Here is a 23,926-nt window from a genome sequence, read left to right on the forward strand (position 1 = left end):
TCCAATAAACCTGGAATCCAGTGTTTTCCGTCTGGGATTTCTGACTTTTATAATCCTTCCAATTCCTCCTGATAGGGTTTCAGTGGAGCTGACCTTGAGGGCAAGCAGGAGGAGGCACATCTGTAACCTCACCCACTCTGGAAAGGTGGTCCAGTGCTGCTGCCTTTCTCCTTGCTGTGCTTGTTTTAATTAAAAGCATTCCTTGCCCCGTTTCTCCCTGGGGCTTTGAAGAGCTCTTTGAAATGCATTTAGTACATATCAGTCTGGGTTTGGCTACCCTTTCAATTTATGAGGTCGTTTAATTTCAAGTTCAATTATTCAGCACAAATTGGCAGAATGAAATGCTAAAGAAGAGTGGCACTTTCAATCACATAAATCTCATGTTACATAAAGTGAGCAAATTCCTCCATTGTTCCTATTGACCTCCCAGATAACAATTTACTGCTGGCACAAACCAGTGTGGGCAGGCTGGTCAGATGCGGCTTAGCAGGCTCCTGAGGCATAAGGCCTTAGCTTCTTCACCTCCACAGAAACTAGAGATAAGCTGAGAAAATAACTGCTGATTACGACCATCTGTGGGGTGACCTAGACAGATGAGCCCTAAACTCTGGTTCTGAGGTGGAACAAAGAGCCTGTTGTTCAGCTCGGAGTGACACACAGAGTCTGGGGAAACCGGAAGCGGTGACAGTCTTACCCGTTTACTGCCCTGCTAACACGGCTGCAGAGAGCAAAGGTTTATAATTTCACCATGCGTGTGGGTTCCTACATTTGAGCTTAAGCAAAGTTTAAGTTTGTTGAAACAGCAGCAAAAAAAAAATATGGGTCTGGATATCTCATGTTGGAGAGCTGACCCGGTGGGACGTCTTAGCTCTATTTATGATAACCATACAGGCATGGATACCTACACAGAAGTAAACCACAAATCCTTCCAAACTATACTGCTTAAAGCCAATGCCATTTTAATACTCAATTACTTGTGCTTTGTCAAATTTGCACAATATCAGACTGAATATATTTGCTTATGCTTTGAAACCTTCAGGGTCCAACGAATTTAGGTTTGTTACCAAAAAACTAAAATCTTGTATTTTCTTCAGGGAACTGAAGCCACAAAAGGGAAAGATGAAGTATCCCACAAGCAACACGATAGTGAGGCAGACTTGACTTACCAGGACTAAAGAGATGGCCTCACATTTCAAATTCTGCAGTCCATCCTTTCTTTATTTCCAGCTTTGGAAATACTATACCAGTTTACCTGGACTTGTCTTACCATATGCTAGTTTATATAGTACAGAGAAACCCTACTTTATATAGAATAACTTATGTGCCTGTACCATCTCCCTTAAAGATTAAGTTCCATCCTAAAGCCCCTGGTTATTAAGCAAAAGCCCAATTGCCAAGTATGATATACCTCCTTATGAGTTGTTGGACAGAAAGGCCCCAGAAGCCGCAAATTCATACAGACTCTTGTCATTTTTCTCAGTCACACAATTTAAGATGACTCAATGGCTGAAAAAGATTATACACCTTCGCTGCATCACAGCGGAATCAAGCTGGAGCTGAGTCAGCTTTGTCCTTAAAGGCATCAACTGCCTTATGCAGCAGCTATGAACCCTGGGAACTGTGATACCTACCTGCCAGGCAGGATGTGTTCACTTGGTAGAGTAGCAGCATGCCAGTTAAGGGGATAAAAAGTTGCTTAAACTAGGTTTGAGGCACATTCCACAGATATAAACCCATGCCTGTTACCTTAAACCCAGTCAAAATCCAATGGCTGGGAAGTCATAGGACCTAGGAGAAGTACTCAATACCATTGTTGAGCTAAACTGACAGCATCAAACTGCCTTCTAAATCAATATTTATCTTCATACACATAGACAAATATTCCTCTGAGTAACCATCAGAGAAGTCTCTCTTTCTAGTGAGCAATCATGGATGCAGACTCATAGCTGCTGAGAATGAGGGATGTTTGAATGCTCGCCCTAAATGAGGCATTTATGCCATCCACTCCAAGTTTTAAGTGGAGTGGGAGAATGTAAGAGCAGGAAAATAGAGCTAATGGCTGATAAAACAATGCCTTTATTTGGGCAAGATCAATCCCAAACTTACAGCAACTAGGATGTCTGTACTGAGTCTGCACAAGAATGAGTCTGTCGATGGTCATTTATGGATTGGGGGTGGGGGGAGGCACTGTCTCTAATTCCAACTCTGGTAGACAGTTTCAAGGGGAGCGGGAGTCACTGCCTTCGGTTGAATACTCACTTCTGACCTGCACTAGTCACCAGTGGATAGCCTTGGTTAAACCAAACTACTTACAAAACAAAACCAAAAGTAAGGGACTGGTCGAAGAAAAAAAGGGTAGCATAGGAAATCAGGGGGAGGTGAGATGTTTGTGGAGATAGTAATGAGAATATATTATACACATGTTCAAGAACTATGGTGATGTTAGTGGTAATGGTGGTGGCGGTGATAATGATGGCATTGATGATGATGGTGATGATGATGATGATGATGATGATAGTGGTGATGATGGTGATGATGATAAGTATAGTTCTTACCCCTCACCAAGGAAACTTCTCTTTGGAACATGTGGAGATGATCAGAAAACCACAGCAAGTCAAAATGCAGACTAGCGGACCCTAGTCCTAACTGATACATCTCCAATACAACTCCTACACCTATGGCTCGGGAATCACTAAAGAAGAGAGGCAAAAAGACTGTAAGAGCTAGAGCCAGAAGAACAGGGACCCCACTGTGAGATCCAGTCTCCTAGAATGTGAGAGAAGCTACACTCATGAAGTTTTAGCATCATGACTTCTTAAATATGTACTAAACAGAGATGTCACTAATGAACATGCTCTCACGGAAGGAAGTAACATTATATGGACATGTGTGTGTGTGTGTGTGTGTGTGTGTGTGTGTGTGTGTGTGTGTGTGCGTGTGTGTGTGTGAATATACACACATGCAACAACAATTTTAAAGGGAGGGTCTAACTTTTAAAGAGAGTAACAAGGGTACCTGGAAGGGTTTGGAAAGAGGAAGTAGAAGGGGAAATGATGGAGTCGCATTACAATCTTTAAAAACGCAAATTAATTCTGAAAACTAACCAAAAAAAGATAAATGCTCCAAGAATGGGCAAAATAAACAAATAAAAAGTGAGCAAATCTCAAAGAGAGGGGGAAAAAAAGATACACTGCAGCCAATCATTCCTCAGAAGTCAAACAGGCAGCCTCCTACAAAGGCTCTCAGTGAACAATATTTGTGTTTGTATAAGAATGAGATGCCAGAACCCAACAATAACAATGTCATCAACAACAAAGCCTCTCTCTACTCATCTGTAAGTTTCTGAATCACAGATTACCATGATCCCAACATTAAGATCTTTACTCCCCTTCCCCTACAGTCCACAAAGGCTTTTATTTATGTTTTACACCTCTAGAAAAAGACTTTCAGGATTTCCCCTCATCTTGCTTCTTCCTGATACATGATGCCAGCTGAGGTCGGGAGTACAATGAAGCCAAACTGATGGAATGGGATCAGATTCTTCTGCCATTTCTCTAGGTCTCTGAGTTGCACATTAAATCTAGGGCCAGTCATTCCACACTTGTTCAAGCTGCCTGTGAGGTTCACAATGATTTTTCCAGCTCTCTGATCATCAATGATCTCAAAGTCACCACTAATGTAGCCACCATGCTTTATTATCCCAGTTAGGGACCAAATGATGACTTTGGAGCACAGCCTGGTGAGAACCTGGCACTTGCCTCTCTTCTCAGCATCTTGTTGATGCTCTTGAGAACATCTGCCAGGACATTCATGCACACCACATGGTTGCAGCAGGAAGATGACAGAAAAAGGAAGATATACAATTTGAATAAGAGGGTATCATATATCTTAATGTTGAGAACAATATGCTTTGTTTACATTTTGAGTAAAAAAGCAAGAACTATGGAATAACTAACATATGTCACAGGTACTGAAAGAAGAATGTTGTGAGTGCAATGTCAAACTGGGAGTTTCAAAATGGATAACTCTTAAGGATTTACTTATTTAAACGCAAGGACACGTGTTTACATTGTAACCAGACCACAGAAAGAGACATTATATGGCAACATGGTCTTGGTTTGAGCAGATGGGTCATTTATTAAAATGTTTGGTATAAGAGCATGATGATTTGAGTTTGGATCCCCAGCACCAATGAAAAAGCGGGACATGGAGGCGTACAACTGTAACCCCAGAGTTGACAATGTAAAGACAGATGACTCCAGGCACTTGCTGGCCAACAATTACAGACTAAATGGCAGGCTTCTGGTTCAGCAAGAGAGCCTGTCTCAAAATGAAGGTGGATAACAATAGAGAAAAATGTCTCTGGCCTACACATGTACATGTGTGAGACACACATGTGGGGTGTGTGTGTGAGAGAGAGAATGTGTATATGCAGACACAGAGAAAGTGTGTATGAAACAAAAGCTATAGATGTCAAAGAACCATCAGGATAAAAGGAAGTCATTTAAAAAAACAATTAATCCCATATAAAATAGACTTGATCCAAAGAGAACACTGAAGAGAGCACAGGCACAATGTTCTACTGAAGGGTGGTGGTGGTGGTGGTTTTGGGGTTCCCCAGTTGTAGATTCCTTCCACCAAAGATATTCTAACAATCCCTTGGATCAAGTCTATTTTATATGGGATTAATTGTTTTTTTAAATGACTTCCTTACAAGTCCGTGAAAGGCACAAACTGCCCTGTCCTTGACCTTTAACCTCCAGTCCAGAGAAACAAAATCCTGATATTTAAGCCACTAAACTTGTGGCTCTTTGCTTGGCCAGCCCTGGCCAGCAACTACCCTGAGGTTGGTGGTGAAATCTAAACATGACGTGTAGAAATCAATACCATGAACATGTGTGTACAATCCTCACTAACAGAGAAACGCAGACATCTCTGCATCCAAGCAGCTCGTATGCAAGAAAATGAGAGCCTGAGAATGTTTGGGGAAAAAAGTTAAATGTAGAGACAAGGATGCCAAGGCTTATGAGATAATTCTGAAGAGTGCAGAAACAGGCCATCAGTGTGTGGAAGGCTCCTTTCATTACGTCGCACTCTGAAGACACACCCAACAAACTCAACTCTCACATTCTGCTGTAAATATGTAGCTATTGTCTTACCCAGAACCTACTGCCAAAAGGGATGGAGCCCAAGAAGCCCATCATCTCTTAAGTCAGGAGAGTGGGCAATGCTTTTCATCTCCTGCTGTAGGAAATTAAATTTTACAGCTGGCTTGAGAATTGTCAAAAAAAAAAAAAATGCTGACGAGATCCATTTAAAACTACTGGGATGAAAATTATTAACTGTCCAGAATCATTTTTCATATAGACTAAAGGTACTGGTAACTCTTTCTTTTAGTCAGGATTAATGGATGGAAATGTGTTCAACACTTGCTAAGATTTAGAACTAAGTCTTCATGCTAAACTCTTACTAGACTTATTAACCCACACTTTAGCTGAATGCATTTTTTTTGTGGACAGGCAGTTCTAAGTGCTTGTTTCCTTGTCATCAAATAGTACAGTGCGTTTGCTTTTGTTTGAGTCCTGACTGAAACAAGTCAGGAGGAAGGCCCATCTAGATTATTCAACAAGGACCAAATCTTCCCAAGGCTTTAAAGCAAGTATAATAAGAATTAATGGTGTAGCAATAAGAGGAAAAATGTCTCACAGCCAGAAAGACATGAGATAAACAGGTGTCGCTACTAACCACCTGTGTGACCCCACAAAGGTGATGAGACTCTATGAACCAAGACTGCTGACTCGTGAAAGATGACTGTGCTGGCAGATACTGTGTAGGACATTGTGAGAGGTAAATGGAGCAAAGAGAAGTACTGTGGTTTACACCAAGTAATGACTTTCTCATGGCTAGTCAGCATCACAGTGCTAACCTTAAATGTACACGTACATGTACATTTTATATAATGAATGTTGCTAATTTTCTTTAGGAAAGAATAAGAATCTTGGGATACAACCCTGTAAACATTAGCTTCACTGTACAGAGCATTATCTTAATCTTCCATGCACCAAGCTGTTTGATTAAGTCATTAATGATAAAGCTTTCTGGATCTTTTTTTTTCTTTCTATTTCCCATCATGTTCACTCAATATTGAAAAAATAAACCTTTTAACAGTTCTCAAAGTTAGCACAATTAATTACCTTTAACAGTACATTTCTGTATGTCTTTACCTGCATAATCTTTATGAGGAATATTTAATCTTAACTTAAAACCTTCAGCAGAACATGAGCATACACACACATACGTGCACACACACATACATGCACACACACATACATGCACATGCACACACACTTATTCAAATTAGACCGAAAAGAAAGTTTTCCAGTACATTTTCTCCATTAATTCCTACCAGAGATTTTATAAAGATGTTACAGCAGGGATGGATTACTAATTTATTTTTAGTATCATTTGGTAAAGTTATTAAGGTGAAAAAAGGCATTTGCCTTGGCTTATTCCTACAAGAGAAGCTTCCTACAAGTTTCTTGTCACTTACTATAGTCACTTCCTCATCTTCAGAGATAGAGGGTGTGAGGGGAGGGAGGATCAGAAATATGTATGAAGAGGATTTTTTTTAAGACCAAGTCCGGGAAAACCTATGATATACCAAATTGGGAAAACGGCAAAAAAAAAAAAAAAAAAAAAAAAAAAAAAAAAAAAATTGGATAATTTTCTCAAATCACACTACCTACAAAAGTTAAATCAACATCAAATAAGCAGTTTAAAATAGACCTATAAGCCACAGTAAACTAGAAGCAACCAATAAAACTCTCTCAACCCCCAGAAAAGATGGTTTGGGCATAGACATTCAAAGAGCTAATGCCAATACTCTTCAAATTATGCCACAATACAGAAACATAGTCCAGTTCATTTTATGAGGCCACAGTCACTCTAAATCCTAAACCACATAAATACCCAACAAAGAAAGAGAATTATGAACATAAAAACAAAATTTTTCAAAAAAATACATGAAAGCCAAATTCAAGAAAACAACAAAACATCATCTACGATAATCAAGTATGCTTCAGAGATGCAGGTATGGCATCAACAAATGTAATCAGCCATATAAGTAAACTGAAAGAAAAAAACATTATCATTTCCTTAGAAGCATAGAAGACTGGTAAAAATAAATTCAACACCCTTCATCATAAAAATCCTGGAGACATTAGAGATACAAGTGACAAACCTCAACATAATAAAAGCACTTTATGGCGAGCCCATAGCCAAAATCAGAAAAAAACAAGGTTATCCACTTTCTCCATACGTATTGAATAATGTATGAACATCTAGAACAATAAGACAACTGAAGGAGATCAAGGGGAAACAAATTGAAAAGGAAAAAAAATTAAATAATCTTGATTTGCAGATGATATAACAGTATATAGAAGTGACCCTTAAAACTCCAATGGGAAACTCTTAAGGTGATAAACACATTCAGCAAAGTATCTAGATGCAAAATTAACTCACAAAAGTCAGTAGCTTTCCTATATACAAATGACAAATGAACCGAGAAAGAAATCAGAAAAACATATCTTTCACAATATCATAAAAATATCTTGAGGTAACCCTAACAAAGCAAGTAAAAGAATTCTTGAAAAAAATTTCACATCATTGAAGACAATGGAGAACATACCAGAAACTGAAAAGATCTCACATGTTCATTAATTGGTAGGATTAATATAGTAAAAATGGACATCCTACTAAAAGCAATCTATAGATTCATTGCAATCCCATCAAAAATAAAACAAAATTCACGATTTTAAGTTGTAGTATAGAGCTAAAGCAATTTTTTAAAAATCATGGTACTAGCACAAAAACAGGCACGTTCATTATTGGATTTGATTTGAAGACCCAGACATAAATCTACACACCTATGGGCACCTGATTTTTTTTATAAGGAAGCCAGAAAGACACACTGAAAAACGACAGACTCTTCAACAAATTGTGCTTTACAAATAGGATGTCTGCATGTAGAATAATCCAAATAGATCTTATATTTATCACCCTGCACAAAACTCAACTCCAAATGAATCAAAGAGCTTAGCATGCACTCACATACACTGAATCAGATACAAGAAAATGTGATAGCCCTGACCTCATTAGCACAGGAAAAGGCTTCTGAACAGAAAACCATTAGCACAAGGCATTAAGAAGATCAATAATTAACAAATGAGAGTCCATAAAACTGAAAATCTTCTATAAGCAAAGGATGCCATAATTCAGTATCCTACGGAATGTGAAAAGATTTTTACTAGTGACACAACGACTAGAGGGCTAAAATCCAAAATAAAGAAATCAGGAAAGTAGATATTAAGAAAACAACAAAATTTCAAAATGAGCTACAGATTTAAACAGAATTATCAAAAGGGAAATATAAATAGATGAGAAACACTTGAAGACATGGTTAACATCCTAAGCCACTTTCAGATTTCATCTCGGCTACAAACAATAACACAAGTGACAGTTCACTAACACAGCAAGGATGTCAGATAAGGGAAACACTCATCCATTGCTGGTGCCAGTGAAAATGTGTACAACCACTATGCAAATCATTATTGTAATTCCTCAGGAAGATGAGACTTGAATTACTTCAAGATTCAGTTATGTCACTCTTGGGCACATACCCAAAGATGCTTCATCCTACCACAGTCACACTTGTCAACCAATTCAGTTCTACTCTACTTACAGTAGCCAGAAATTTGGAACCACCCTTGATGTCCCTCAACAGAAGAATGGATTTTTAAAAATGTGGTACATATACACAACAGAATATTACTCAGCCATCAAAAAAAATGAAATAATGATATTTGCAGGTAAATGGATGGAACTAGAACAAAATCCTAAGTGAGGTAACACAGTCCTCCAAAACAAATATAGTATGTATTCACTTATATGTGGACATTAGCTATTAAGTCAATGAAAAGCATACTACAATCCATACAACCATGGAGGGAAGGTATAGAGTAAGGGACTAAGGAGAATAGATTTTGCTGGGAAAGGGAAATAAAATAAATATTTATGTGTTGTGGATTGCTGTCTTTTTTTTCTGCCCCCTCAAAAAGAGTGCCTGTACTCAGGTAAGGCCAGGTGAAATCTTAGTCAGATAAGACTAGAACCTGTGATTGGGCAATGGAAGGAGGGGGCTGAGCTGAAAGTTTTAGAGATCGGGGGGGGGGGAGAGAGAGAGAGAGAGAGAGAGAGAGAGAGAGAGAGAGACAGAGACAGAGACAGAGACAGAGACACAGAGAGAGACAAAGAGACAGAGAGAGAAACAGAGAGAGAGAGACAAAGAGACAGAGAGAGAGAGACAGAGACAGAGAGAGAGAGAGACAGAGAGATGGACAGAAAGAAGATGGAGGAAGAAGATAAACCAGATCCACATAGCCTGAAAGAGCCACAGGCAACTATGGTTATCGCAGAAGGACAAGGGAGTAATGTAGGATGCATTTGCCCTATTCAGGTGTGCAGCTTGTGTTTATATCAATTGAGTTTTGAGGTTTTTGTGTAGGCATTTGGGGGGTCGGGTTGAGGATTCACTGTTATAAATTGGGCTGTTAAATTACAAGCCTCTGGAGTTTTCATTTTACAGTGCTAAGGGTTTAGAGCCAGCGGTAGCCAGTCTCACCAGGCTAGCCACAGGGGTAGGAAGGCTTGGGAGTGTGAAGTGGTCTGGAGGCAGGCTAACCAAGAGAAGTTGGGAAGGCCATAGCTTGCAGCTCCCAATTGGGGAGGGGAGACCACGTTGCCAGAGCACAGCCAGCTTTAGTGTGGATTGTTTTTTAATAATTACATGCTACATTTATGGCTCTCTCTCACTTTCTCTCTCTCTCTCTCTCTCTCTCTCTCTCTCTCTCTCTCTCTCAATCTCTCTCTCTCTCTCTCATTTTAACCTTTTAAATATTTTCTCTCTCTTTTTTTTACCCTAGGTCCTTGTGCATATATTATAGCTTCAGGTTTGGAAGCTTTATAGAATTCCTGAATGTACTAATGAGTGGGTCTCTGTGTCTATATCTGTTTCTTATGCCTTTTCTTGGGTTCTTTTATTTTTATTATGTTTGTTTTGTTCTATTCCAGTGTGTTTGTTTTTATCTTATTTATTTTATTTTAATTTGTTTTATTATTATCTTTAAGAGGCCTGGTTGTTTTCTGGGAAGACAGAGAAAAGAGGTAGATCTAAATGGAAGAGGAGGTGGGGTTTGGTGTGTGTGTGGGGGGGAATTGGGATGAGTAGAGGGTGGAGAAGCCATAATCAATATACATAAAAAGTAAGTTTTCAATGAAATCTAAAAAAATCTAATAAAAAAATTATTAAAAGGATTCTTTGATCTCTGATAAAATAATGGTATGATTATTCAGTCACTAACCTTTGTGAAGAAAATTCATCCAAATTGAAACATTCTCTTCCCAGGCAGGTTCATGAGGCTTGGGGAGTTCAACCTCTATAAGTTTTCAGAAGTTCCTCAAACCAAAAATCATTTCACAAGGTTCCTCCAAAGGGTCATAAAAGCTGCAAATAGTTCTAAGGCAGAGGAAGATCTGAACTGTCCAGCTGACTGCAAGTTTGTTAGAGACATTCAGGCAGGCAGCTTTCGAGATTTTGGTGAATAAAAAAAAATGTCACACAAACTCCTGTAACTTATCCCAATACAGTAATAAAGCCACTGGCTTTCAAAAAATTCAAAATCTGTCCTTTGATCTCAGGATAGTAATGGGACAGAGAGAATGTGGGAAAGAGGGAAGGAGGTGTCTCTATGTGAAAGTACATTATGCCAAAGTAGACAAGTAGAAAGAAATAAAGAAAATAATAGCTTAGGGTTTTAAACTAAGTTATTTGGGAATGGTGGAATAAATATCAAAAGGCTGTCAAGAATGATAATATGTTTGAATATAGATTAGTTGAATTTTTCTAAAACCTAGATGTCCATCAGCAGAAAAACGGAAAAAGAAAATATGCTACATTTACACAATGAAGTATTGCTCAGCAGTTTGTTTGTTTTTAAGTCATATGAAGGTTGCAGACAAATGACAAAAGTAGAAAAGAATCATTCTTAGTAAGGTAGCCCAGACCTAGAAAAAGAAATATAACATGTATTTGCTTACATGTGTATATTAGCCATTAAGTAAATGACAACCAAGCTATAAGCCATAGACCAGGGTCTAGGGTGGACACATGGATTTCCCTGAGAGAGATAAATAGAATGTATTTTAGAGGTGGCCTTGGGGACATGGAGACTGGAACAGGAGTAGCAGGTAAGTAGGAGGAGAAGAGATAGATGGAGAGAATATGCAGAGAAACAGCTGAAATTGAGGCCCATTGAGGGAGCATATGGAAATCTAGTGCAGGATAAATGTCCTAAGATATATGATAATCCTAATCAGGTCTCCTAATAATGGAGATGTGGGGTCTCAACTGAACATGTCCTATCTCCAAACAAGGGTTCCAGTACTGGAAATGGTTGCATTCACTTGAATTATTGGCCAAGGGGGTCCCATGGTAATCCCCAAACAACCCAAGCTGATATTAAAATAAAGGGCTGCTCTCTGCAAACTGACCATGGGACGCCACCGGCAACTACAGCACCAACATTGAACATGGAGTATTCCAGATGGTGCCTCGATGGAGCCTTCACCTCAACATTCTAGTGACTTTGATAAAGGAAGGTACTCTGCAGATTAGCAAAAGAGAAACATAAATACCAACTCACCCACGAAACCTTTGACCTACAATCTGTCCTGCCCACAAGATGTGCCAGGGCAACAGCATCACAGAACTGGTGGAAATGGCCAACCAATGTCTGATCTGACTTAAGGCCCACTCCACCACGAGCCAGACCCCATACCTGACACTGCTTTGATGACCAAGAACCAGAGATTAGATATCCCATATACCTAGAGTACTAGTTGTCCTTTAAAAAAAAATCTATCAACAAAATAACTCCCAGAGCCTTCTCTAGTCATCATCAGAAAAGCTTCCTCCTGAAGCATAAGGAAAGAGATGAAGAGGCCCACAGCCAGACATTACCTAGAGAGAGAGAGAGTCTAAATGGAATGTCTCTATCAAATCCCTCTCCCCTAAGAGCTCCAAGAACCATGAAAGAGGAGGCAGAGTCTAAGAGCCAGAATGGACAGAGGACACCGGGAAAATGAGGCCTTCTGAATCAACAAAACAAGATGCATATGACCTTACAGCAGGCACAAGGCCTTCACAGGTCTGTACCCAGTCCTCTGAATATATATTATGGCTTCCAGTTTAGTGTTTTTATGAGATCCCTGAGTGTGCAAATGACTGGGTCTCTGACTCTTGTGCCTGCTTTTGGGACACTTTACCCTCTGTTGAGTTGCCTTGTCTAACTTTGATATGATGGGATTTGCTTCATCTTATTATATTTTATTTTATCTTGTTTGGTTGTGATCTCTAAGAAGTCTGTTCTTTTATAACGAGGGACAGGAAGGGGGTAGATCCCAAGGGCAGGAGAGGTAAGGAGAAACTGAGAGGAGTCGAGGGAGGGGAAACTATAATCAGTGTGAGAAAATAATCTATTCTAATAAAAGGAAAAGTGAAAGAATAATAAATAAATACTAAAGCATCAAGAGGAATTAATTACTTCATTCACAGGAAAATAATTCCCATTTGAGGGTTCTTGCTCCATTGAGAAAAAGTAAGCAAAGTTAGGATGAACAAGAGAAGTCCAAAGGACAACCTGCCACCAAGGAAACCACTTCCACTAGCTTATAGACTCATTTGAAGCAAGCTCACAGGAGCTGGGAAACCAAACAACAGGAAAATATACTATGTAGTAAAGTTGAATTGTTCACAAATACTGTTATTTAACATTGAGAACAGATGCACTGTGCATAGGATGCATTCCTGAAAGCATTTAACTTACTTGCTTTTCCCTTTGTATACTGTTGCATAAGATCCTTCCCCTAGTTTTTCCAGTTTTTCGTATGAGTCAGCTTTTCCAAATTTGGGACTTGTTGGCTAAACATGAAACAGAGGGAAAACAAAACAGATTGTATCAATGTAACAATTTGCTGACACTGGATAAATAACTTTTCAATATAAGAATATTTTTAAAACAACACAATAAACAGTCATAGTATAAATTCAGAACACAAAACAAACACATGTAGAATCAAATTTACCCATAATCAAACCAAGGAAGAGCTAAAAATATTTTGATATAGCGTTCCCTCAGGGCTGCCTTGCTGGCAACTGCTTTTTCATATAGATGCCATCACATTCAATATACATGTTTTATGATCTGTGTTCACACATCCAATGTGTTATGAGCATTTTCCATATTATGACATGATCTAAATTAGAGATTAATAAACTTTATATGCAGGTCAAACATAGCATACATCATGTTTTTATACATCCTATGTTGCCTTCCTTGTTTCAGTAGTTGAGGAGAGACTAAAAGAAGAAAACTTGTAACATATGAAAGTTGTACAAAAATAACATTTTTATAATCCATAAAGTTTTATTAGAATGGCCATCTTATCTATGGATTCCTAGTTATAACAAAGCTGTAGATACTGCAGAAATTCTAGAAATGATAAAACTCAGAATCTAATGTTACTCTTACAATAAAGCATGACTGTATAGTCTTGAAAATATTCCGAAAACATATTTAGACAGTAAATCAAATAGATAAGAATACATCACTCAGAGATAACTGATCATACTAATCCTGCATTCTAATAGGTCAGAAAAATATTAAGGACTGACAGATGAGATTATATGAAATTGATGCACATCTGCCCTACAAAAAAACAAAACAAGCATCAGAACGAAGAGGCAGCAAACAAAACAGGGGAAATCTTTGCCAATTGTATATATGATAGAGGATTAACATAGACAATAAAGGAAGACCTCAAAAATTAAACATGGAAAATCATCTAATAAATAAATAGGTAAATAAATAGAACTGTTTTCAAACATAGAAAGACAAATGTATTTAGAAACTGTTCAACATCCTTAGCTTTCAGGAAAAGCAAATTAAACAATGTTGAGATGCTTTCTCACCCCAGTAACAATGGCTATCATAAAAAAGACAAAATATGCTGACAAGAATATGAGCCAAAAAGACCTTACACACTGTTGGTGGGGGTGTAACCTAATGACCTTACAATGGAAGTGATAAACTCACAATACATATCTGCAACCCACCTACATCATCATCAACAGATTAACTTGATAAAAATCTGGTTCATGAACACTTATTCAGCTATAATGAAGCTGCAAGTCATAGCATCTTCAGGAAAATTGATAGAGATTATCACTCATATGATTCTTTAAATGATATGTAAATAACAATGATCGCATAAGCAACACAAGTCAGACTCAAAAATACAAGAACCATGGTTTGTGTCATATGTGAACACACATATTTGTGCGTGCATGTACATGTGTGTGTGTGTGTGTGTGTAAACCCATGAAAAATATATACATTCATGTACTGTGTGTGTGTGTGTGTGTGTGTGTGTGTGTGTGTGTGTGTGTAAACCCATGAAAAATATATACATTCATGTACTGTGTGTGTAAACCCATGAAAAATATATACATTCATGTGCAGTGTATGTGCATGTAAACCCATGTATAAAACATATACATGCATATGCAGTGTGTATGTGTGTATAAACCCATGTATAAAATATTCAGATATCATAAACATGAAAGAGAGACTATGATGAGGAGGGAAGGGGATAAATTGAGGGAGACAAAAGGGAGAAAAATACTATATCACATGTTTTCCCTCATGCAGAATTGAGATTTGGTTATACACACACCCAGGAAAGCACAGGGGAGACTACTCACATGGAAAAATTAGTACATTGAGATTACAGGGCAGAGTGGTAGGGAGGTTGAATTAAAGAAAGCACAATGATACAAATAATGAAATGTCACAATGACATCCATTACCTCTATGCCAAAAGTAACAATGAATTTAAAATGAAAGGAACAAATATGTTCTCTAGTCTCCTCTCCACTCCAAATGTGACACAGGGACCAAAAATACACTTTTTAAAAACTAACAATTTATGGCCACAAAGAAAGAAATTATCTAATCAGACATTTTGAGGAATCTTGAATGGTATAATGTAATTAGGAATAAATGTTCAGAGAAAGATCCCCAAATTATTAAGAAAACTACTAGATTAAAATTACAGGAACCTTTAAGTATTCATGAGACTGGCCAACACAGGGAGGACATTAAGTCTTCCTAAGAAAGGTGACAGGAGACTTATTCTTATAAAAACAGGAAAAAAGGTGCTGAGTGTGGTCTTTGGGCTACAAGTACAAAGCAGAGACTCTGTTAGCCAGCATCTATAGAAAGGCAATGGAAGAAAAATATTCAAAACCCTCAGTCATCAGGAAAATGTAATTATGCCTAATGTTATAACCATGATTTTTTTCTTTATAATTATTTTATTTTAATTAAAATGACATCATGGCCTTTTGATGCCATCAACAGAAACAAGTGACAGAAACGGAATAAGGTGACAGAGGTTCTCAAATAAAAATATGAGTACAAATAGTAAACTCACAAATGAATTCACACAATCATAAAAGATGAACCCATGAAAGAGAAGCATAGAGTTTAAAGGCCAAGGAGCTAAAACTCTGCAAAAAGACGTAACAGTGCAAAGGCAAGAATGGCTTTAAAGTTACTGTATCTTTGAAGATACTGAATTAATATAATTCATTCAACAAGTAATGAGTAGAACAAAACATATAGTTGAAACAGGAATAAACTCGGGTTTAAACAAAACTCTCCCCAGAATCTTCAAGGAAAGACAGACTAAATCTACATAGAAAAGCAAAGTGAGAAATACGAATAGCTTCAAAATGGCAAGCAAAATTTTAAACTGAAGTGATTTTGGCTGGGTGTGGTTGAAACTAGGAAGTCAGAGGCAGACAGACCTCTGTGAGTTCACTGTGAATGCCAGGGCAGCCAGGGCTATAAAGAGGCCCTGTCTCAAACAAACAAAAACAAAAACAAACAAAAAAAACAAAAACAAAAACAAAGGCAGTGACTTTGCATCACTGATACTGCACTGATTGATTACCTTGCTGACTGAGAGATACCAATACACTGTAACTTTTAGCACCAGAGTCAAGTACATTAAGGAATTAACTTCCAGTTACCTCAACATAAGACTTGGCTGAGATAGGGGAAGAAGGTCAAGAAAGAAAGGAGAAGAGAAAATCATGTTAAGACTTCTTGAAGTAATTAGAACACAGTGTAGATATTAATTAACTCCAAAGTCACAAAATTTAACATTTTTCCTACATCTTCAAAAGCATTTGCTACATTTTTATAAGTAAGATGTAAATGTCTTAAATAAATTGAGGAATGAAAGGAAAATGTAAGGAAGAAAGTAAGAAAGTAAAGAGAGAAGTTAGAAGAGAAATTCTCAAAAAAAGAAAGAAAAGAAAAATAGCATACTGAGTAAATTGTCATCATAAAAGGAGAAAGTTAAGCTCAGCCATATAAAAGATTACAATAAACATAAGTGGACCATCTTTGACAAATGAAAGTTCACAGACTTATGAGGTGCAAGGACTCAACAGTATGCTATCTAGAAGATTCAAAAACACAATAAGAGAGTATCTGAAAATAAGGAGGAAAATCCCTCAAATGTTTATTTGTGTTTCTAATGTATTTGTATAGTCTGTCTGTGTGCACATGAGCATTATCACGACTGGAAATCAACCTCCTGCAAGTAAGCTTTCAACTCGATTCCTTAACAAAATCTCATTCTGTTCAATCATACAAAAACAGATTTGCTACATGTAATGAAATATATTGTTGTTTGGTTTTTGTTGAATGTTAACAAATAGTGCTGTCGGAACTGCTTGCCCAAGGAATGAAATTAAATCCCCACTTCTCACCTTGTACAAAAATCAATTCAAAACACATCAAAGACTTTCACTTGAAACCTGAAATGTTTGAAATGTTAAGGGAAAACACTTCAAGATACAGGCATATGCAGCAACTTTTTGAATTGGGTGCCAATAACTTAGAAAATAACACCAAAAATCAACAGTTTGAGTGACATTAAATTTTAAAAACTCTGCACAGCAAAGGAAACAATCACCAGAATGAAACAACAGCCTGAAGAATGGGAGAAAACCTGTCATCTACTCCAGACAGAGTTACAACCTAGAATATGTAAAGAACTGCTAAAATTAATCATCAAATAAACAGGACAAAGAACCACTGTCCTACTTCCCAGTTACTGTGAATAAAGCTTCCCAAACACATCTGTACAATCACTCTGCAATAGGCTGTAAATTCCATAGGATATAAATACCCAGGAATGGTAGGTATAACTGATTCTGGTTGAAGCTTTTTGAGAAACCTCTAGAGTGGTTCACTCTCACTTTTCCTCCACATCCAGAACAACACATGCTGTATTTGTATCCTTGACAATGGGTATTCTGACGAGGATGATATGGCATCAACAAGTAGTTCAAATATGAATTTTTGTGATGGTTTAGAACATTAAATATTTTTTTAAATTTTCCTAGCCATTTGAATTTCTTCTTTTAAGAACTCTCTGCTTAGTTTCATAGCCCAAATTTACATGGTTCATTTTCTTGGAGTATAGATTTGTGGGGTTGTTTGTTTGTTTGTTTGTTTGTTTTTGAGTTACTAGCCCTCTATCAGATGTATTTATTTTCCTCTATTCTGTGATCTCTCTCTTCACTCAATCAACAGTTTCCTTTACTCTATAGAAGCTTTTTGGTTTCGTGAAATCCCTTTTGTGGATTGCTGGTTTCATTTCCAGAGGTACCAGAGTCAGAATATCATGACTTTTGCCTATATGTTGAAATGTACACCCTACTTTTTCATCTAGCAGTTTCAGGGAATTGGGTCATATCCAGAGGTCTTTGATCTATATGTACAGTTTAGTTCAGGATAAGATATAATGATTTAGTTACATTCTTTACATATTGACATCCAGTGTTTCCTGCACCCTTTGTTAATGAATGGGTAAGGAAAATACAGTATGCATACAATGGAATTTTATTCAGCTATAAACAAAAACAAAATAATGGAATCGCAGGAAAGTGGGTGAAGCTTGGAAGTTTTATACTGAGGAAAGTGACCCAGGTCCAGAAAGTCAGGCACAGCATGTCCTCTCCGAGTGTGTAGCCTAGCTTCTGCTCTTTAGCTTCATGTGTGTAACGTGGAGCATCTTCAGAAACCAGAAGTTCAGAAAGGAAACACTGGGCAGGGGACAGGGAACCTTAAAGGATGAGGGGCAGTTGCACATAAATGAACATGAAAAGGGTGGGAAACTGGGGAGAGAGGGGTTCAAACAAGAAGGGGTGGGGGAGACAAGAGGGTGGGAAAAGAAAGAATCAAAACAAGGGAGGTATGAGAAGCCATAATGTACTCTGCTATCTGGTAACCCAATTAAACAACACAAAAGATTCTGCAAATAATGTCCAGACAGTGCCAGTCTCGGAAGTAATGGGTCCCTAAACAAAATCCCTAGTACCAAGTGTGGGATGCAGGTTCATGGGATTCCTCTTGGTTGCCCATGAAAACCTGATGACAAGCTCCTACTGCTGAAACATCACAAGCCATGGGTGCAAAATACAGATGGAAGCTCCCTCTCTGCTGGGTAGCTTTTGGGAATCCTGGAAAGTGATGGATGATACTCTCCAGTCTCTTAGGGGAGAAAGAGCACCAATGATCTTACCCAGGTAGGGACTCTATGAACCATAAATCCAACATGTCAGACACTGTGTACTCACTGGTACAATAGTGGCAGAACTCTTGTGGGTGCTAACCAACAGCTTCCTGGTTGGATCTGATGTGTACTCCACAGTAGAAAAATCCAGGCTCAATGCTATAAATCTGGTCAAAAAATGGTGGCTAAAGACGACTCAGGCCCCAGGAAGGGGAGAAAGCACCTTCTAAATATCTATATTTGTACTCACATCCAAAAGTTAAGGATGCTTCATCAGAGAACCCTCTCTCTGTAGTGAGTGAATGTGAATACTGAGACCCAGGGCTCCACAAGATACTGAGGAAATACAGGATGATAAGAGATTTACAGCACCTCATGGGGTGCTTAAAATGAACCCCTTAAAGGGTTCAAAAAGACTGTGTAAGGCAAGGCTGAAAGAATGTAAGATCTGGAAGATAAGGAAAGGATAGCAAAAAGTTGTCTTTCAAGCAGGCCAAGGCAATCATGAATTCAAAATGGCTGTGCCCACTGGCATTTGGTCTATACAAATCAGACCCACCCAGCAGTCAGCTGTGAATGGAGAATGTGCTCACCAGGCACTACCACTTAGTGATAAATTCTTGTTGTGTTATGGGACAAGGGAAGACCGTACCCACTGATGAGCTCCCCAGTCTCTGTTGTTTCACACCCAGGTTCACAGACATACAGTTACAGTCCTCCACTGACCACAAAATGGTAAGTAATGAACATATAACAAGAGCTGTGTAGGGAAGGGGAGTGGTTGGCTGAGATGAGAGGGAAATAAGAGGAGGGGGTAACCAGAATGCAACGTGTGTGTGTGTGTGTGTGTGTGTGTGTGTGTGTGTGTGTGTGTGTGTGTGTTTAAAATTGTCCAAGACCAAAATTTTAAAAGACAGAAATCATCAAGATATATTTGTAAAGAGGTTCAACATCCTTAGCCATAAGAAAAATGCAAATTAAGATAATTATGACATTCCATCTCACCTCAATCTGAATGGCTACGACCAAGGAAAAGCACATTTAATGCTAGCAAGGATATAATGCTAGCAAGGATATAAACTAACTGTAAATTGGTTTACTTCTAGTGAAATCAGAGTGGAGATTTCTCAAAATAAAATTAGACCAGCAAAATAAAATTGACCCAGCTATCCCACTGCAGTGGGATACGTACACATACCTAGAGCACATCCCTCCTCCACACACATACACATACCTGCATCCTCCAACAGAGACACTAGCATGATGAACATGCTCATTGTTTCTCTACTTATAATAGCAAGACAATGCAATAACACAGATATCCAACAACTGATGAATATAAAGAAATGAAGAACACATATACAATGATACTTTACACATCCAAAAAGAAAGATGACAGATCTGGAAATTATTACATTAACAGAGTTGATCCGATCTCAAAAGACAAAACCACATACTCCCTCCATGTAGAGCCTAGCTGCTAAGATTTAGATGTGTATATTTACGTGGGCATGAGTGCAGGTAAAGATCGTGAGACTAGAAAGGGCCTGTAAGAGGGGAAAGCAGGTTCTCAGGAAGGGTGTGGAGACGGTAATAGATTCAAGTGGCATGAGCTGTGGGAGGAGGGAGAAGAGAAAAACGTCATAATGAAACCTGTGACTTTATGTTAAATAAATAAGTAATAAAAGTAAGATCTCAGAACATTTGACAATAAAAAGCGATCCTTTGTTTAATCAGAACATCTCAATGTCATCTCAAGGTGTCAGCTCTGTATAATTTACAAGTTTAAAGCAGTCTCAGTAAAAATTTCAATGACGGAAGCAGGATGTGGCAGTACACAGCTATAATGCCAGCACTTAGGAGGCAGAGGCGGATAGATCTCCCTGTGTTCAAAACCTCCCTGGTCTACACATCGAGACACTGTGTTAAAAACAAACAAACAAACAAAAAACCAATGATGGCGGAAAAGAAGTCTATTTGCCAGTTGGGACGCCGACTTTTTCCAAGTGTATATGACACGGTCGGTAAGTTGAAGTGATGTATATACTAAAAAAGATGAGTGAGGCCAACTCTCCTTCTTATTTTTAATATTGACCTACAGAGAAATGTATTCTCAGCCTCAGATATTAAACATGTATATCTCTAGTTGCTGGCTGAACATCTTTACAGGCAGAATGAACATGTCAAAGACAGCAGCACAGACTGCAAGAAGCTCTTAGGATCAATTACTCAATCTGCCACAGAGTTGAACACCATAGTAACCCATTTCTTCAACAAATCATCCAATGAGAGGACAATTCCACACAGCCACACCAAGCTCCATAGTTACATGTCGCTAAATTTTTAATGAAGTACAGACCCAAAATAGAATTCTTGTCTTCGGAGAAATCAGAAATAACTAGAGCTGTACAACACTTTCGGCACCATTTACTGTAGTCTAAGTGTAGAAATGGGACAGTCTCCCAGAAAGATGCCTTTCCCAAAACTCTCTGTTCAGTTTTAATTAAACACATTTTTTTTTCCTCAAAGCAAAACTCGTCACTTTAATCTGTTCCCATTCAGCACGTGGTGCAAAGAAAAAAAAAATAGCAAATCTGGTAATTAACAATATTTTAAGAAAACACCCTAACTCGTAACAAAGCATTGTCTTTTAGACATGGATTCGTTTGTTAGAGGTGTCCAAATGCTGCAGTCTGGGTAGCTTCAACAACAGAAAGGGTGTCTCCCAATTATGCAATACAACAGATCAAGACAGCGGAGGCAGATTCAGTCTCTACAGAGGCCGCTCAGGGTCGGCCATCTCCTACTGCTTCTCAGCCTGTGTTACCTCTGTAGTGTCCCTCCCTGGGTCAAAAGAACTTCAGATACACTGGATTAGGTAGCAGCCCAATCACTGTATTTTCACTCAATCACCTCTTTCAATGGGGTCTGCGGTACTGTGGTTTAGAACTTCAACATAGAGATTGGGGGTGAGGGGAGACACAATACAGGCCACAGAAAACTACACAGACTGGTGGTAGATGAATATACTTCAAATTTTAATATAGACAGAATAGAAGCTGCAGAGGAGATCCAAGTCGGTTTTTTTTTTAAATGAGATTTTGTTTCCATATATGTTCAGTTACACATTACACTGAAGAGTTTTTTACTTTTTCTCTTCAAAAAATATACATAAAAATCGTGTAAGATGCAATGGACATTTGCATTCCGAGCTGCCTGACTAGTCCCGTGTGGGTTATGTTCTCCCTCATTCTCATCTCCAGGAAACAGCTTGAGCGTGTCACACTTCACCATCACCCTCCTGAGCCCATGTTCGAAATAGAAATTGTCAAACCTATATTAAACTTCAGTATAAAATGATCTTCAATGGAGAAAATATTGTGTTCACAGTTCCTCTCTAAATCATTTTAAATCAGTGGGAAAAGCTTCGCATTTGCTTTTGGGCTCCTTTCACAATGAATCCGAGTTGAAGAAAAAGGTAGCTGCAGGAAACACCCCTCTGCTCCTCTCAGGGCGGCGTATGTGGCTCCTGCACGCTGAGGAAAGTACAAGGAACACACAAACTGAAGGGAGATGGAGCCCATGTTTTCCTCTCTTGGAAGAGGCACAAATAACTGACTAAACATTGTCATGTTTCACTCTTCATAATCTGCCATGAATATGGAGCTGCATTCAAATAAGATACTAAAAAAATTGCACAGAGAAATCTTTTAAAATGTTAAAGTTTCCATGTTTTAAAAAAAAAATCCCATCTTATTCACAAGAAAGAAAATCAAGCAAAAGAAGATACTAATGGCACATAGGTTTCTTTTGCTAACTAAATGGATTTGGATGTATTAACCGTTGTGGCTAAAGGACCTTCTATTAACACTGCAATGGCAGAAAGTTAATACTTTGCCACATTTTGCAGTAAAACAATCAGTTATTTGCCCTGTGGAACTATCAGACATTGTGAAAATACAGCATAATTTGCATATCAATCATACAGGCTTCATAAGATGAATCAAAGGCATGTGATTCCTCTCTAAAAACAGTTCTGGTCTATGAAAAAATGGTTCTTTGGAACAGGGCATATATGAGACAGTCTGAGCTTTGAGGATTAGAGTCTCACAAGTGAGTCTCCTATTTTAAGCATGGAAAAGTAGTCTGATGTGCAATTATCATGTATATAAATAAGGAATCCAAATGCCAAGTGTTTAAAGAGGTCAAGAGTAAAAACCCTCCGATCAAATGAACTAGACCAAGAATACTCTATAAGGACAGGGTCCTAGTTTTAAATGAAAAGATCAGGCATTTCATTCGCCTTTCTTCATACAACTTTATTATTCTGTCCTATTATATAAGATACGAAGTCAAACCAAGATGCAGTCACCCTGAGCATCTGCGTTGGCTGTGTGACCTCAGGTGCACAAATAGTCGGAAACAGCCTTCTGGGACAACTGCTTTCTTCTTATCGCTCCTCTACTTAGAGAGCATGCTTGAAAGCACCATGGTGACTTGGAAATACAGCTGGCTAATGTGCAATTTCTAACAGACACTCCATGGAGACATTGAATTTAATGAGATAATGTTAATACATTTTTCAAAAACAGAATAGAGGTGCAAAGGACTGTCAATTGTCTGGCTCACTGGAGGGGAACATTGGTCTGGGTAATGGGAAGTGTGGGTACTGCAGCTGAACAGTGCTGGCCCAGGCTGCCACTCAGGAGGCAGGACCTTAGCGGCTCCACTTCACTTCTCAATAGAGGTAACACATACCAAACATACGATAGGCTTGCCTGTCAGCCTTTGGTGTTTATTATCTAAATTTAATCCTGATAGACACATTGGGAGAGTGATTCTATTATCTATCCCATGTGGACATGAAGAATGTAAGGCTGGAGAAATAACAAAACTTATCAAGGATTCTGTAGCTACTGGCAGAACTAAAGTTAAAGTAATTGATGAGGGATGAAAAATCTCTTTCCTTTATTACTACTACCATGGTAAACATAGTTCCATGGATTGAATTTTCACCCAAGCGGGGGAAATATGAATTATGCTTAGCTCTACGTTAGGCTGAACTCTCATTCCTAGAACTAGGGGTAGTTGTTTGAACCTCATCATTATAAACGCATGAGTAACCCTTAATGAGCATGTGCACATTCCACACAACAGA

At 38.3% G+C, this 23,926-nt stretch overlaps 1 protein-coding gene across 5 annotated transcripts in view; it reads right to left on the reverse strand.

Moving 5' to 3' along the window:
* Cdk14 (cyclin dependent kinase 14) overlaps window positions 1-23,926 on the reverse strand; it is a 532,454-nt gene that overhangs the window by 379,689 nt on the left and 128,839 nt on the right. For all 5 annotated transcript variants that reach the window (XM_034518915.2, XM_076913083.1, XM_034518917.2 and 2 more), the window contains one exon: window positions 12,942-13,036. In XM_034518915.2, coding sequence (XP_034374806.1) covers window positions 12,942-13,036 — 95 coding nt within the window. The remainder of the gene's footprint in view (window positions 1-12,941; window positions 13,037-23,926) is intronic.

This window comes from Arvicanthis niloticus, chromosome 15 (assembly GCF_011762505.2).
Source record: "Arvicanthis niloticus isolate mArvNil1 chromosome 15, mArvNil1.pat.X, whole genome shotgun sequence".
In the NCBI taxonomy this organism is placed as follows: Eukaryota; Metazoa; Chordata; class Mammalia; order Rodentia; family Muridae; genus Arvicanthis; species Arvicanthis niloticus.